The sequence below is a fragment of the Enhydra lutris genome, unplaced genomic scaffold (genome assembly GCF_002288905.1).
Source record: "Enhydra lutris kenyoni isolate GAN:26980312 unplaced genomic scaffold, ASM228890v2 scaffoldscaffold36, whole genome shotgun sequence".
NCBI classification, from domain to species: Eukaryota; Metazoa; Chordata; class Mammalia; order Carnivora; family Mustelidae; genus Enhydra; species Enhydra lutris.
The window spans coordinates 15,778,629-15,795,765 of NW_019154120.1; the positions used below are offsets into that span (position 1 = coordinate 15,778,629).

Consider the following 17,137-nt stretch of genomic DNA (forward strand, 5'->3'; position numbering starts at 1 on the left):
TGCTCAGCGGGGAGCCTGCTTCCCCCTCTCTCTGCCTGCCTCTCTGCCTACTTGTGATCTCTCTCTGTCAAATAAATCAATATAATATTAAAAAAAGAAAGAAAGAAATCATTTACTTTTTCCCAGATCAGGACAGCAAAGCACTGAAGGGGGACACCCATGAGTTTATGTGGATTCCAGCTCACAGAGTTGGCCCTAGGTGATAAAACAGCTTCAATCAGCGCTCAAGTTCTAATGAAAGAGAATAGAAGCCTAAACAGGTTATTTTGCTTTCACAAGTAATGGCGCAGGTCTTACCTTTCAATGCCACTGAGTTTATGGGCATGGTTTCTGGACAGCAACAGTCCACCTCCCCAGGCTGCCTACAGGTATAAAAGATATTCGTTGTTCTATTAATTCTTTCTTTTTAAATAGCATTCGTGACTTTTTTCCCATGTTAAATTGATTTCAAAAGTTGATGAAGCTTTAATTGCTGCGCTACATAATTATAAACTTGGCTATCGTTATACTCCTTATAAGAACAATGCATTTTAAAATTTCCTCCTATGAATTTTCATTGCCTATTTGTGTCATGGTAAAGCTTTATAAAGGTTTCTAATTAATTCAAACACCTTCTGTATAATTTCCAGAGACAGATAAAAAGGTTGGCATCAAATTTGGCAATACCACAGAAAAATTAACATCTCTACCAGATTGTATAACTTTAAATTTGTCTAACTCTTACCAAAGCTGAAGAAAGTTTTGCCCAAAGTCATTGTACTAAATTAATAGCATCAAAAATTGTTATTTCTTTAATAGGTATTAATTTTAAAATATTTATTAGAGTAATGGACTAAATCTTCTTTTGATTTAAAGTCAGGTTTAAGGGGCACCAGGGTGGCTCAGTTGGTTAAGCACCCGACTCTTGATTTTGACTCAGGTCATGATCTCAGGGTCCGGAGATTGAGCCCCACATCAGGTTTACTCTCAGTGTGGAGTCAGCTTGAGATTCTCTTCCTCTCTCTCTGCTCCTTCCCCTACTCGCACATGAGCACTCTCTCTCTCAAATAAAAATAAATAAATAAATAAAATCGGATTTAACTATTTCTTCAAATTGATCTTCTGAATTGTTGGTTGAAGAGAGGTTTGGGCTCTTTAAAAACATTGATACATTTGTAGCTCTTTCCAGGCTAATATATTAAGTCTATTTTATTCATTAGAAAAATGAGTTTCCAGAGAAATCTTCATCAGGGCTGCAATGCCAATGAAGTGATTCTAAGGACTGCTCATAGGACACATTTTTTAAAGCAGTAGTTTTGAGTCAGACTAAAGGAGGAGACTCACATCCATGTGCATCCAGAGTCCGTGCATCTCACAAATATCAGCGATGTCGTGGAGAGGGTCGAAGGCCCCAAACACTGTGGTGCCAGCTGTGGCTGTGACACAGAAAGGAGTCTGGCCCTGGTGACAACACAAGCTGAGTTGTGGGTGCGGCCTCAGGAGGCACAGGAATAGTCCTGTCACTTCACCACTGCACTCCTGGCATCAGGAAGCTAGAAGACTTGAACATGAACCCTAAGTACCTAACAATTTCAAATATTCTGAGGTATCTCCAGGATTGGAGGAAGTAGTGTAACCATAAAAGGAACTCATATCACTGCCTCTAAGTTTTAGTTATTATATTTCTCTCCAAATTTATTTTTGCAAAATAATACTATGAAAATGGAGATGACCAAATTCCTTTGTGTAGTCCTTGTCCTGATAACTTTTCATTGGATATCTGACAGAAAATTATGGAGAGAAATACCGCAATCTTAACTTAATTACTTCACTTTAATTTTATAAGGAATTTCCTACATTTAGGGATTATCTTATTTCTCTGGTAATTACCTTACCAGTTGTTTTCCACCAATGAAAATAGGTAAAGAAAATAAAAATGAATTTACATGTTAAGTATGGAGCTATAGAACATACCTTTGTTTTAGCATGTAATATATTTTTCTCTAACTCAGCTGGAATCATCTTTCCCCTTAAAAATACAAATACACACTGATTTATTATGAGTATTTGAATATGCATACCAATTCTACCAATGAGAAGAATAAATGATACACAAGACTAAAAACAATTAGTTTTTAGTGTCTCCCTAAGGCATTTATATGTCCATAAACAGATATTGGGTAAATGTTCAGTTCCCAAAAACTAACAGTAAATATCATGTTGAATTAAAGAATGTTTAGTGTGCTATTCAGTCATCTTAAAATTTGCATTATTAAGCTTTCTAAGAAAGATGTAGAATGATAATCTTTCAAGTGATTAAATTTCAACTTATTATATTTTATGTCTAAAGACTTATTTATTTATTTATTTATTTATTTATTTATTTATCAGAGAGAGAGAGAGCGTGCGCAAACATACAAGCAGGGGGAGGGACAGAGGGAGAAAGAGAAGCAGGTTCCCTACTGAGCAGTTTAAAGTAAAAACCTCTTCTCTGGCACATAACCTCACCCTTACCCTGGCTGTAACCCTAACCTAACCCAAGATCTGAGGGGGAGGGGAAGATACGGTATATATACACACAATGGACTATTACACAGCCATAAAAAAGAATGAAATTCTGCCATTTGCAACGACGTGGATGGAGTAGAGGGTATTACGCTAAGCAAAGTAAGTCAGTCAGAGAAAGACAAATACTATATGATTTCACTCATATGCAGAATTTAGGCAAAAAAACAAATGAGCAAATGGGGAAAGAGGCAAACCATGAAATAGACTTTCAGCTCTAGAGAACAAACTGATGGTCACCAGATGGGAGGTGTGTGGGGGATGGGTGAAACAGGTGATGGGGATGAAGGAGGGCTCTAGTTGTGAAGAGCGCTGGTGTTGCACGGTAGTGTTGAATCACTATATTGCACACCAGTACCTAATATTACACTGTATGTTAAGTAACTGGAATTTAAATAAAAACTTAAAAAAAAAGTAAAAGCCTCTTGACATCAAGGTATAAAAATCAGGTATCCAGTTGGGGAGGGAGGAAAAAGGGTGGCAAATTTCAGATGGCCTTCATGTTTCTTTACAGCAAATACCTGAGGGAAACAAGTCAAGACTCATCTACTCGATCTGGGTATCACACTGAAACCCAGCATGCCTACTGGTGATTCACTAGAAGCATTCCCGCTAACGTCAGGATGCTCACTACCATCAGTATTATAGCATTTTTCTCTGAAGAAATTATCTGTTATTTAAATGTATGATAGAAAGAAAAAGAAAGAAAGGAAAAAGAAAGGAAGGAAGGAAGGAAGGGAGAAGGAAGGAAGGAAGGAGAAGAGAAGAACAAAGAAAAGAGAAGAAAAAAGGAAAGAGGGAAAAAACCCTAATGGGAGTACATATGGCAGTATACCAGGAATACCTAAAATTATGTATTAAAAAGCTTATGAAAATAATAAGAATGTTGAGCAACTGGGTGCTTACAGGAGTAAATCATATTCCTATTTATATAAACAAATTGTTGTGAATAAATAATAGAATATCCCATTCATAATAATAAAAAAGATGTAAAGTATCTTGGGCAGGGGTGATTCTCAGGAAATGTACCCAGAATACATAAAGAAAATCAAACAACTTATGACCAAGTACTGAATAATAAACTTATAAAACACATCTGCAAGATATTTTATATTCATTTATTTTATGTTTCAGATTTTCTAAATACATAAAGACTCCTTACGAGCCAATAACAAATAATAAACAACCAATGAAAAATGAGCAAAGCACATGAATAGACAAATCACAGTTATACACAATTTCTGGTCAGAATTTTCAACAATAAAAGTATTGTTAATATTCAGGGTTGGCACTGTAGATAAGAGCATCAATTAACTTAAAAATGTTTGAAGGGTAAAAAAAAATCTTTATGAAATTTTAAATCCAGACATCCTTTGAATCAATAGTTCAGTTTCCAGGAATTCATGTGAGACATTCAAACACAGACTCTCAAATAATTTTATACAATGATGTTCATTTAATCATTGTTCTTAAACACTAACATCTAGGGGGAAACACTTAAGTGTCTTTTAAAATAAGATTTCTGAATTCTGTAACATTTATAAAGTGCAAAACTCTGAAGTAATTAAAAAAGAATAAGGTCTGCATGAATTCATGGGGTAAGATTTATAAAACATATTCTAAAACCAAAAATAATCTATGAAAGCAAGTTATAGAATACACACAGAATTGATGTATGAGTATGTCTGATATGCATAAAAATGATCCTCAGAATATATGTTATAGTTGTCATATTATTTATTTCTGAAACATGGTATTCAAGGAAAACAGAAAGACATTTTTACTTTGTAGATTGCTGAAGCAGTTGAATTTTTATCTACAAATATTATTACATTTTTATGTGTATTTATATTGCATATAATTCAATACACTTAAAATGGGAAGATAGTTCCACTTATATAAGACTATATTTAGTAAAGAAATGTTAAGAATAGGATAGGATGACTTTGATGCTCTTTCATACCAATGGCAGTTAAAATTTATTGAAACTGGGAGAGTATTCTTGCTAAAAATTGGAATAGGAAATAGGATTTTAATCTACGAAGCATAATAACAATAACGATTTTTGAGACTGTTAGAAACATACCTTTCACTGCATTTTACTTCAATTACATTGTCAGTTCCAATACCTAGGATTGCTGCAGTTTTTTTAACTGAATAATGACCCTTGGGCAAAAATGAAAATAGAAAAGGCATTCATTTCTCTGCATTCCATGATGATTCACACTAGTGCATTTGGGAGCATAAGCACGTAGCCTTGAATGGGTTTGTGCATGTATACTTCTATATACACATGTATGGGTCTCAAGGCATATTTCCAGACCCTCATCATGACATTTGTTCAGATGAAGGAGGTTGTGACGCCCCTTTTAGAAGGCACCATCACACAACTCTTCACATGCAGTGGGAGTTTAAGTATTCTAGTTCTCCATACACATAGAATGTCATGTCACTTATAAATCTAGTAATAATATTCTCTAGAGATAAAATCCTCATATTTTCCAGACAGTTGAAACTCTTGCATTACAGATATATATACCATATATATATATAGTATATGTGCGTGTGTGTGTGTGTGTGTGTGTGTATAATATATAAAATATGCATTAGGCTTGAAGAAATCCATTGACTCTTCTGATACCTGCAATTCTTTGACACCAACTTTGACTTCTTGCCTTCTAAATAACTATTTCTTTGTATCATTCTGCCTGGTGTAAATAATATCAGTAAGATGGAGGTATTAGCAGCTCAAGATCTAAACTTGGACCCGGTTATTTTTAGTTGCCAGGAAAAGACCAGATATATGAAAGAAAAAAAATGCAGAAATTTAAAACCCTAACAATGCTTCATTTCCATGGAGAATGCACCAATTAAATAGGAAACGACTTTTTAAATCTACATTATGGGAATTCAGCATATTTACTCCTTCTATGCAAAAACAAAAACCAAAAAACCAAAAAACCAAAAAACAAAAACATGTCAAATGATGAAAATGACATTTGTAAGCCAACATCTTATGTTTTACAGTAAATGACATTAATCACGCAGCAGTGGTCTCCAACTTGATAATATGCCTCTATGTATGCCAGTTTGAGTCTGGTCATAGATGCATATTGCAAACACAGAGACATTTCAAAGAAAACCCTGTGTTTCCAGGCACTTTTACGTGGAATTCTCAAACTGGGACAACTATTATATTTTAATGTCACAAATATTGCTGAGCTGGAAAAGAAAAATGTGACCAGATTTATTAAAGGGATGAATTGATTTTTTTAAAAAGAAGCGTTGATGCTGTGCACAAGATTGGAACACAAACAAAAGGAGACATCAGTGGATACACTATCAATATCAGAAACATTTGGCTGAGGACCTAGTCTATAAAAATAAGCCTTTCTCTTTAACTGATTCCTTTGATCCTCACTGGAAAAATAAAACATTAATCACATTTTCTCTACATTCAATGATAAAGAGAATCATTAAGTCTTTAAAATTTTTATAGCTTGTTTTTTTTTTTTGTAAAGAGCACAATGCTTTATATTTATAATCACATTTTTGTCAGTTTCTCATATTTTGAAATTAAATTTTAATCCTGAATTATCTGTATTGCTAATCTCTAGAGCCTATATTGAATGGAAAGTGTTTTTTTTTCTAATATCAATATGCAGACCCAGACACAGAGATTACTGAATCTATATATTGTTAGAGTGAAGCTAATATTCTCCTTCTTCCAATTACTTTGCAGTTTATCCCAGAAGACTCTTAAAAGTTGGAAAAACCTAGACTTGATACTTACTTGTTCAGAAACCAATAACACGATGCATGGGAGTGCGGTCATGCCTTGTCTTTTTATCTCTGGATATTGCTTATAACGGGCTACTAATACACCGTAGAGGTTGGCTATACTTCCACCTATGCAAGAGAAATAGTAATGTTAACCTAATTTCAAATATCAGAAATGTTTATTGAAATCATAATTTGAGAGCTTTCTGAAACTAAAATGGTGCCAAATCACCAACATTATTATATCTTATTTTTTATTTAAAGACTTTATTTATTTATTAGCGAGAGAGAGAGCATGCACAAGCGGGGGGAGTGGCAGACAAAAGGAGAAGCAGACTCCCTACTGAGCAAGGAGCCCTTGCTCGATCCCAGAACCATGGGATCATGACCTGAGGAGAAGGCAGACCCTTAACAGACGAAGCCACCTAGGCATCCTGCACCAACATTATTTTAAAAATGTCTTTCCTTGGAAGTGTAGAGAGAAATGTCAAATACCACAATTCATAGCTTTTAGATTTATGGAAATTTTGTTCATAATTTTTAACTAACACAATGATGCATGAACATTTATATCTCAAAAATAATAGTATTTGTTGAAATATATTGTGAGTGTCTCCTAGTAGGTATTTTATTTAGTTTAGAGAAATGATTTCTTGCTATTTCTTACCAGGTGCAAATACTCCGTCTGCTTCTGTTTCTTGCCAGCCAATAATTTCATACATTTTCGTAAGAAGAATCATTTCCATGACAGTAAATACTGGAGCTATTTCATAGGTAAACCTATATTACATACATAGATTTCTACTGTGAATCATATAAAAGGGAAAAGGATAGATAAAAATCATGTGCTAGATAAGGTTATATACATTTTTTGTTATTCTATAGAAGACTGTAAAAGAAATAGTTAAAACTTATATGCTCTCAACCCCCCTTCCAGATTAAGAGTATATTAGTTCTACAAAGTTCTACAAAGACAGTATTGTGGACTCCATTGTTTTGTGCAGTGACTGGGAATTTTGATAGTAACCCCTACATACACAATACTGTTACATCCAGAAAATGTCCAGTTTTATATACATATGGCAAGTTAGAAAGAGATCTAGAGCTACAGACAATACTGTGCAGAACATGAAATAGGTAGAAAAGCCTTTTCTCAAAATCGATTGATAACGATTTCCTACCTAAAGATTGTACCTTGGATGAGCACACCAAAAAAGGGCGAAATGCTATTATATTTTCAGTAATAGCTCGAAGCAAGCAGATAGTACAAGGCAAGAACAGTATGCGGTTCATGAACAAGAATTCAGAAAACATGGCAATGGGGACTCTCCTCGGAGTCACACCATGAGATTAGAGTCCCTTCCACAAAAAGAAGGAGCTAAGATAAAAAAGAAGGCTATAAGCTTTTGTCTTTACACACCATATACAGTCAGCAATGAAGTACTTACCATGCATTCAGAAATCAAAGAGTTGGTTCAGTTATTTTCAAGGAATTCTTCTGTTTGTCCTCAAAACCCTTTTAGAGACCACTGTAACTGTTCTTCTATAGAGATACCAGTATTGGACACCATCTATGTGCGACTTGAGATGCTCTCAGCTCATTCTGTCTCTAAAGCTTCCCGACATTATTCAGGCCCAGCCACTGCTGTGACCACTTCCACACAGACACACTCACAACCCAACAGAGATTTGCCTCCCACCTACAAGACAGGCACTGACCTCCAGCCCAGGGATCGCCTTTTGTATTCAGGCATGACAAGTCATGGAATCTTGGGAGTCCCAGGAATGTCCAACCACGGGGGAGTTAACATCCCACAGTGAAGTCCTTTGGCCATAAGAGACCCGGCTGAAAGTCAGTTTCTTCCCCTTGTTCCCTACAGATGGGCTGCTCTTTGAAGCAGCTGTTGACAGGAGGGCACTGTATCCCAGACGATGGAACATTCGCTTCTGCTTATATTGATGGTATAAGCAGGTCTATCATCGCCCTCAAGGAGCTCTTCTGCCCCATCCCAACTCCCTTTGTCTTTCCTCAACCCTGTTCTTCAGGATAGCGTGGCCTGATAAAGTATTCGGGCAAAAACTCTTGCCCAGGGGCCCCGCACAGAGACCCAGTAGGGAAACTCATTGCCTCCGAGAATTAAGACTCTTGTTCCATGAGACACCATGTAAGAAGCAAGATTTATACACTGGCATTTCAACCAGCTCGTTTTCTGCCAGCACACGCCAAGCCAGTTTCAACATCTACACACACCACCCTTCGGTTCCTATTGCCGTGCCATGGAGTAGACATTATTTTCAGAGACTCGCTAAACTTCCCAGCACTGGAGAGGGTGGTAGGACTGGAATTTGGTTCTCCTTGTTCCCACTGTCTCAGACTATGCTAAGAGATCTCCATTCGTTAAAAAGGAGCTCTTCTTCTGTATTTTCCTCAGTAGAGAATGATTAAGTCTCCTAACAATGGAGTAAGATCTATAAATTGAGTTTTATGTCATCATTTATAGAGCAAAGAAACATATTCTCTCTGAAGATAAAGTTCTTTTAGGTAACATATTACTCTGTGCATGTTTCAAAGGCCATAATCAAGCAATGAAAATTAAAAATAGCAGTAGCTTGTGTAAGCCATTTATGTTTGCATTTCATACCTACAAAATGCTGATTACTACCATGAGCCATGCATCATTAAAACCCCAACGATAACAAACAGTTAAAATAAACCTTACTTTTTCTACATCACAAAGCAGTCTCTCCTCATAAACATTTAGTTCTTGGTTTTAAAGTTTAAATTCCTACCAGCTCTCTCTTTTGATTGCTAGTTAAATTATATTAACATTTGACACAGTCTGTTCCTTTCAATTTCATACCCAATCATTTTCCTGTCCTTTTAACCTTGAAAAATATTGCCCTAAAATTAACTTTGCTTCAAAACACTGCGGCAGTAGATCTAATTTTTATAGGACCAACAGGTTTGCTGTGGCAAAGGTCAAATTTTTAAAGAATCACACTGGAGTTGGATTTTTATTTCCTTTAGACGTTTACTTTCTTCACCTTTGATCAGACTCAGGTTCTAATTTATATTCAGGTCACTTCCTATATACTTGTGTGTGTGTTTTAGACTATTGTACGCTGTGGGTTCTTTGGGGGGAGTGTTTAAATGATTCCAACCCTAGAACCAGACTCAGAGTTGGCACACCAGTAACCCAGACTCGTCAAGTAACCTTTACTCCTTACCAAGGCATTAAGATCCTGGAAGTTTCTAGAGCCTATCCAGAGGACTGGATAAACCTTGAACAGTTTACCCAGGGAAAATGGAGCAGCTTCTTTGCATTTCTCTCAGGGTATGGACTATTTGGTTTTGACATGGCAAGCATCATATCCAGCAAAAATATACAATCTACATCTTTGCTCTTATTTATGCATGTATCTGAGCCCAGAAGGATACTCACATGTTGGTATTGGCAGTGGCGGTCAACAATTCCCCGGCAAGTCCAACCACATCTAGGCCACTGGAGAGCTGGTTAAAATAGCGAGGATGTCCTAGACAACAGAGAAAACTACAAATGAGCCACAATAAAAACACGGGGCTAAAAAGCAGTTCAATTTCTAGCAGTTTCTCAGTGAACAGGTATTCAGGGATCAAACACACATAAACGAGTTATTTCATTCAATAAACACTACCGAGAGCCATCAGAGGCAGCGACAGTGCTCAGCACGGGAACACGGTAGCAAACAGGTGGACAGAGGCACTACTGTGCAGATCCTACTGACCAGTGGAAGAAAACACCCATGTGTTTCACTGCAATTGTGAAAAGCACCACAAAGGAAAAGATTGGGTCGTTGTAAGACCGTAAGACCATTCCTCAGGGGCTTAAGGAGGTCAGGGGAGCAGGAGAGACAATCTTTAGAGAGGGCTTCATGGAGGAAATGAACTTTCTGGTAAGAGCTAAAGTTAGCTTCCAGACAGAGAGCGGAGGAGAAGCATCATGGGTAGAAGAAGCAGCTTCAAGAAGTCACTGGACTGAGGAAGATCTCCTAAGCCTGAGAAGGAGGAAGCCATCCTGGATCTAAAATAGAAAGACCCAGGCTGGGATGTGTGAAACCACTCAGTGAGTGGGGAAGGAACCACCTAAATCAAATTAAATAATTTTTTTTTTCTCAAAAGCTGCTTCCACGTTTTTTAGACAGATATTAGAATGATATTTTGAGGATATATATTAATAAAGAATCACCAAGCATTGTTGCCACATTGAATATTCTATAGTCAACTCCGTTTAAATTAATTTCCTCCTTAGCGTCTTTGCACTTCTTCTTGGACGACCTATCCTGAGGATGAAGTCCATCGTGGCTCTCCGCAAACCTCTTTTCCCTCTGGTGGGTTTCCCTCACCTGCAGCGCCCCTCCTCCATAGCACCTGCATCCTTTGTAACCTGTAGGTGCTCAGTAAATGTTCATTACGGTGGAAGGAATGGAATGTCTGGCTTATTTACCAACTGTTTCTTTCTCTTATTTACTCTTTGCTTTCTCAGATCTTTGACTTTTCCCTCGGTGCCTGATACACGGAAATGCAAAGGCAGAGAATGGGCCCCTAGAGATTCTTCCGCATTTGCAATGCCAAAGAAGAGAAGGAAATAGAACTTGATTTACATCTGTCAGAGTGCTTTCCAATTGCCCTGCTGTTTTTCAGAACTTCTTTTGCTATTTTATTTCTAACGAAAACTTATTTCAACTTCACATTTTCTTTATATGGTTGAACTTAGTCTTAAAACGTGCATTTTATTTCGGAATCCTATGAGGCTTTTTGCCTTATTCAATCATTTTTTTTTTTTAGTTGTAAATACACTACACGTTATAGAAGTGCACAGAATAGAAAATGATACACACAGAATAGTAATTTTTATGTATAGATGTAGAGAAATTATCTACATAGCTATCCAAATATTTATAATAAATACATTTGGAAGGTATAACTTAAAAATGTATTTTTATAAATAGGTAGTTTTATGTGTGTGTATATACATATATACACTTTCAACGAGTTTAAAATATAAACATAATTGAAATCATATTGAGCATATTACTTTGTGGTATTTTTCTTATAATAATTAAAATTCTGTGAGAAATTCCCCATGACTTTCCTAGGACTTCAAATGGTAACATTGTATAGTATCCTCTCAAAGGATATCCAGTTTATATAAAATAAATGTCAAAATGAGTACACTTTTTTGGGGTTTTGTTATTAAAATTAATGTAGAAATGAGCACTCTTAAATATAAGTCATTTTCCCTTGGTGGCATTGTTGATCAGTTTGCTCTGAAGATAAAATATTTGTGATGGGTAAAGTTTCTGGGATGTCAAAAATACATTATTTTAAGTGTCTATTTGATGTCTATCAAATACAAAGCAAATCATCATATACAAATGATTTCCAGTTATTAAAGTATCCATGAAATATTTCACAGATCACATCGTAAGAAATAAATAATAAACCCAGGGATATAGGTTGTATTTGGACCCTTTTTGTGTGTGCCTCCATCCAAAGATTATGTTATTTCCAATACATTATTTAGTATACAGTTAAGACTTTTAGAAAAAGAGGGCCATACAGCCTATTCAAACAGTGTTAGCTCCTGGAAGTACCATTGCTTTAAGTGGTTAAGAATAAAGTTACAATAAAGTTAATCGGAAAACAATTTCTAAAATATAGGATGTATACATACATAATTATACATACATAATTTTCTCTCTATATATTTATTGATGTAAAAGGATAACCAATTGAGCATCAATAATGAATTTGACCAAATGAAACAGATAAGTGAAAAGAAGTTAAGATGGTACATTTAGTTGCCCTTGGGATGAAACTCCCCAAACCAAAACTATTTCTACTTTTCTTTCTTAATTAATAAACAATTCATATGGGATAACACCAATTTGAAAGTAAACTAGACAAATGTTTTAAATAAAAACGAGCAAAACTGGACCATCTTCAACATACACATAACTTAAGACTATTCAACCCGTCTCCAGCTCAAGCGTGTCAATCTGAAAATCACCTGTTTTAACACCGTATTTCAAAGTATCTGTACAGTCAACAAGTAACTGCTCCAAAGATTCAGGGTGGTCAGACAGTTCCAAGTTAAACCCATCCAAACCTTCAAGAAGTTGATGAGGATGATGGAAGTCCAGTATTTTACTCTTAACATCAAAACTTTTTTTGATGTAATGCAGAAGAATGTTTACCACTTGTAGCAAAAAACATTTTGTTAAATCTTCACCGTCCTTGGATGGCAACAAATCTAGAGAGAAAAAAAGAGAGAAACAGCCAGGTCAGTGACTAGAGCACCAAAGAAAATCACCATGGGGATAGAGTTTTGATAATTGGCAATTAAAGATACTAAAAGTCTATGTCAAATAACAAGTAACATTTGTTCAAATCTTATTTATAATCTTCATTCAAAGTCCCACTGGATAATAATTTTCACACACACACACACACACACACACACACACACACAGCCATTTTAGATTAATGCCATTGGAGTAACTGAACCTTCTAGATCCCCTGGGTGGACCTTATTATATTGTGTTGTCAAAAAATGAGCCAGTCATTGTACGTTTAGAAGTAAATTAAAGCATTGAGGGACACCTGGGTGGCTCAGTAGGTTAAGCAGCCAATTCTTGATTTCGGTTCTTGTCATGATCTCAGGGTTGTGAGATCGAGCCTGGTGTCAGGCTCTGTGCTGGGCGTGGAGCCTGTTTGAGATTCCTCTCTCTCTCTCTCTCTCTCCATCTGTCCCTCCCTGCACCTGCTCTTTCTCTCTCTCTCAAAAAAAAAAAAAAAAAAAAAAGTCATAGCATCAAAACTTAAGGAAATTACAATTGCTTCAATAAATATGTAGATAACAAAAAAGAATAAAACAAATAGAATTTGTTATGGACACCCATACCTGAAGCATAAGCATTTGATAAATTAGTCATTACATTCTCAGTCTGAGCGTCTTCTGTCACATTTTTCTCAGTTGATTGAAAAGTAGGACCAGATTTTTTTCTCATCTGTTCCTTATCTAAGTTAGAAAAGGAAGTGTTTTGTGATTATTAAAGCATGCTCATAATATGTATTTAGTGCTTTTATCTGTAAATAGACGCTTTCAAGAAATTTATAATCACCGAATTTTTATTTATATCCACATGTGATCTCTGGTGGGTAGGTATAAACTGGAGAGAAGCAATAATACTACCAAAATTATGTAAGGCTCTTTTATAACCATATAGAGAACAGATGATACAATTTGTGGTTGTTAATTTCATATCAGTCTTGTGTACAAAATTAGAAATTTAGTAATTAAGACCTACCATGTTTAATTATAAATAACAATGACTACTTCATGATAAGATCCTGCTGTTAACATTTAACTATATGTGATAATGTCTACCATATATTAAGAGCTCTAAGTGCTTTGCACACATTTTAATCCTCACAATAACCCTACAACATAATCCCATTTTTCCCAGTATGCAGATAAACAAATTTAAAGAAGTAATAGTAATAATCCTAAATCTAAATAATTCTAAATAATTCTAAAATCTCACATGTATTATACTATTTAATCCTCATAACACAGGGTTATGATATAGATGCTATTAACAAAAATAGCTTATACAATACAGTTAGGAATTATCGACAGATGTTTGAATCCAAAGACCATCTTTTAAAAATCAGTATTTAAAAACAGTAAGTCCTGTGGTCCTCTTCAATAAAAATATTAAACCAAACATTCAATTCAGCAAGTAAGTCATTCTTAAGTATCTTTTAATGTTCTAGGCATTGTGGGGGAGGTTGGAATTCATAACATCAAGGTGTTTGCCTACAGCTAGGCAGAAAGAAAATATCAAGTAATCCAAAAATAGTTTCTAGCCAAATTTTGTAGTTTTGGCTTTATAATAAGCTTAGTGGTATTAAATGCTTCCAGTTCTAACAGATTTTTCTTAAAATAAAATAAGCCATTCCCTATGTATTTCAGATCGCATTTTTAGACTATAGCAAAATCACTTTTAAATTGTTTTGATCAACGCTTAAGCATTTTAAAGTGTTTATGTATGACAGATAAAAATGTTCTTTTAGAGCTTTTTCTCATAGAGACTAAAAACCTGATATATGAAAAAACTGTACAAGACAGAAATTACAGAAATGTGGGATGATTTATAAAGCATACAGTGTACTTAAAAACAAATTTCCCTATTACATGTTGACCTTGTAGACAGAAATATATTAGGTTAATTCTTTGTAAAATTTTTTTCTAGAGGAAAAATGCTTTTTAAAGTTTCCCTGCTATACCAAGTGAATAATAATTAATAACATAAGTTCTAAAGTAACTAAAGTTTTAGAAGCATACCTCCTTTTAAATGATTAGTGGAAACAACAATTACAAGAAAAAGCGAAAATTTTAAAAATCTACACATGGAATGATATTACAAATGTTTATAGAGAAATTATGTAAAAACCAAAAGATCTGATATATTTACCTAAGAATTATCCTCCATTATTAGTTAAACTACACATTGAATCTACAACCTAAAACTATGTTAAATTTATATTTAATGACAAAATGACCATTTTAAATATGTAAGACAAAGATTGCTAATAAGTTTTTGTCAAAATAAGTGATATATAATTAATGTGATTAATAATCATATAAAATTAAGACTTTTTTTTACAGTCTGCACTTTTTGACAAGTAATACTCAAAATCCTACTCTTTCAGTTAATAATAATTGCCATTGAATTCCCACTTTGCACAAAATTTCAACTTACTTGTCAGGATACATCCACACTTCTTGACATCCATGTTCTGTGAGAAAATTGTACCTGCTTTCAAAGACTCCCTGGAGCCAGAGTGTGCTTTTTATGTGATAGGAAAGAACCTGACCATGAAAGGTGTGTTGACTGCTCTAACTTATAACATAGACTCTCTTAAAGTCCGTTTTATTGATGGCACAGAAATCTGAAGCAATTTCATTATTTGTAAAAAGGTCAGGGATACAATGCTTTTATTTGTTTAGTGAATTCAACAAAAGATGATTGCAGTGTATTTGTGTTTAAACATAGCTTTTTAAAATTATGATTTCATGTCAAAAAAGGAATGGGTTTCAACTTCCCTTTTTTTTAAATTTTATTTTTTCTTCCAGTGTTCCGAGATTCATTGTTTATGCACCATACCCAGTGCTCCATGAAATATGTGCCCTCCTTAACACCTACCACCAAGCTAACCCTGCTCCTCACCCACCTCCCCTCCAAAACCCTGTTTGTTTTTCAGAGTCCACAATCTCTCATGTTTCGTCTCCACCTCCGATTTCCCCCAAATCACTTCTCCTAAAGACATGTGAAAAAATGTTCATCATCATTAGTCATCAGGGAGAGTCAAATCAAAACCACATTGAGATGTGCACCTGGGTGGCTCACTGGGTTAAGCCTCGGCCTTCGGTTCAGGTCATGATCCCAGGGTCCGGGGATCGAGCCCCACATCAGGCTCTCTGCTCAGCGGAGAGCCTGCTTCCCCCTCTGTGGAGAGCCTGCTTCCCCCTCTTCTCCCTCTGCCTGCCTCTCTGCCTACTTGTGATCCCTGTCTGTCAAATAAATAAATAAAATCTTAAAAAAAAAACAAACCACATTGGGATGCCACCTTACACCAGTTAGAATGGCCAAAATTAACAAGACAGTAAATACCAAGTGTTGGAGAGGATGTGGAAAAAGGGGAACCCTCTTACACTGTTGGTGGGGATGCAAGTTGGTGCAGCCACTTTGGAAAACATTGTGAAAATTCCGTAAGAATTCAACTTCCCTTATGGACATTGGGGAAGGTATGTGCTATGGTGAGTACTGTGAAGTGTGTAAACCTGGCGATTCACAGACTTATACCCCTGGGGCTAATAATACATTATATGTTAATTAAAATTTAAAAAAAAAGAAAGCAACTTCCCTTTGACAATTACTTTTATCTGCAGAGTGAGGCATTAGGTACCTAACATTCTAGGGTAGAAATGAAAAAAATGGATGGGTATGTTAACGATACAATTCACACTCTTGTAACACGGGTATTACTTTTTGCCTTTGGTTTGAAAAACCTTTTATTTCATTTAATTAATTAATGAATTAAAATTTTTAAAGATTTTATTTATTTATTTCAGAGAGAGAGAGAGAAAGAGTGCACAAGCAGAGGAGAGAGGCAGAGGAAGAGGGAGAAGCAGACACCCCGCCGAGCAGGGAGTCCAATGTGGGACTTGATCCAGGACCCTGAGATCATGATGAGCTGAAGGCAGATGCTTGACCTTAACTGAGCCACCCAGGTGCCTGACAACTTTTACATTTTAAATAATCCAAAAATACATAATGGTCATCACTTCTGAGCCTCATTTCCAAGTATATATTTTCTTCAGAATTAATCAAATGTCCACTTATCCTTTGGGATTTAAACTATCGAATAACATACTGGTCAACATTATTTTTCTTTATTAAACAAGTGTAAGCATGTTAATGAAAGAGCAGGAAAACACTGATGATTCACATAAGAAAATCACCTGGAATACATTATTCTCTATCCTAGGCATTTGGGTGCAATTTATAAAATGATGAAGTAACTCTTAATTTATTCTAATAATAATGGAAAAAAACATTGCGGTTTGTCAAAAGCCATTTACAGCTTCCAAAGCAAGTTGAGATAGTTACTGCAACTTTTTCCTCATTACAGAGTGCATTTAGAGCTTGTAACAAACAAAAATATATATATTTGATGATTTGAAAACCATTTCCCCCCTTCATT

The 17,137-nt window shown here is 35.4% G+C and overlaps 1 protein-coding gene across 1 annotated transcript in view; it reads right to left on the reverse strand.

Annotated features, from left to right (window-relative positions):
* LOC111154283 (glutamate decarboxylase 1-like) overlaps positions 1–15,166 on the reverse strand; it is a 29,589-nt gene extending 14,423 nt beyond the window's left edge. The window contains 11 exon segments of the mRNA XM_022513787.1: positions 117–195; positions 298–362; positions 1,324–1,440; positions 1,954–2,008; positions 4,631–4,710; positions 6,338–6,453; positions 6,992–7,104; positions 9,768–9,858; positions 12,375–12,617; positions 13,269–13,385; positions 15,133–15,166. Of these exon segments, the coding sequence (XP_022369495.1) occupies positions 117–195; positions 298–362; positions 1,324–1,440; positions 1,954–2,008; positions 4,631–4,710; positions 6,338–6,453; positions 6,992–7,104; positions 9,768–9,858; positions 12,375–12,617; positions 13,269–13,385; positions 15,133–15,166 (1,110 nt within the window).
* Between the last annotated feature and the right edge of the window lie 1,971 nt (positions 15,167–17,137).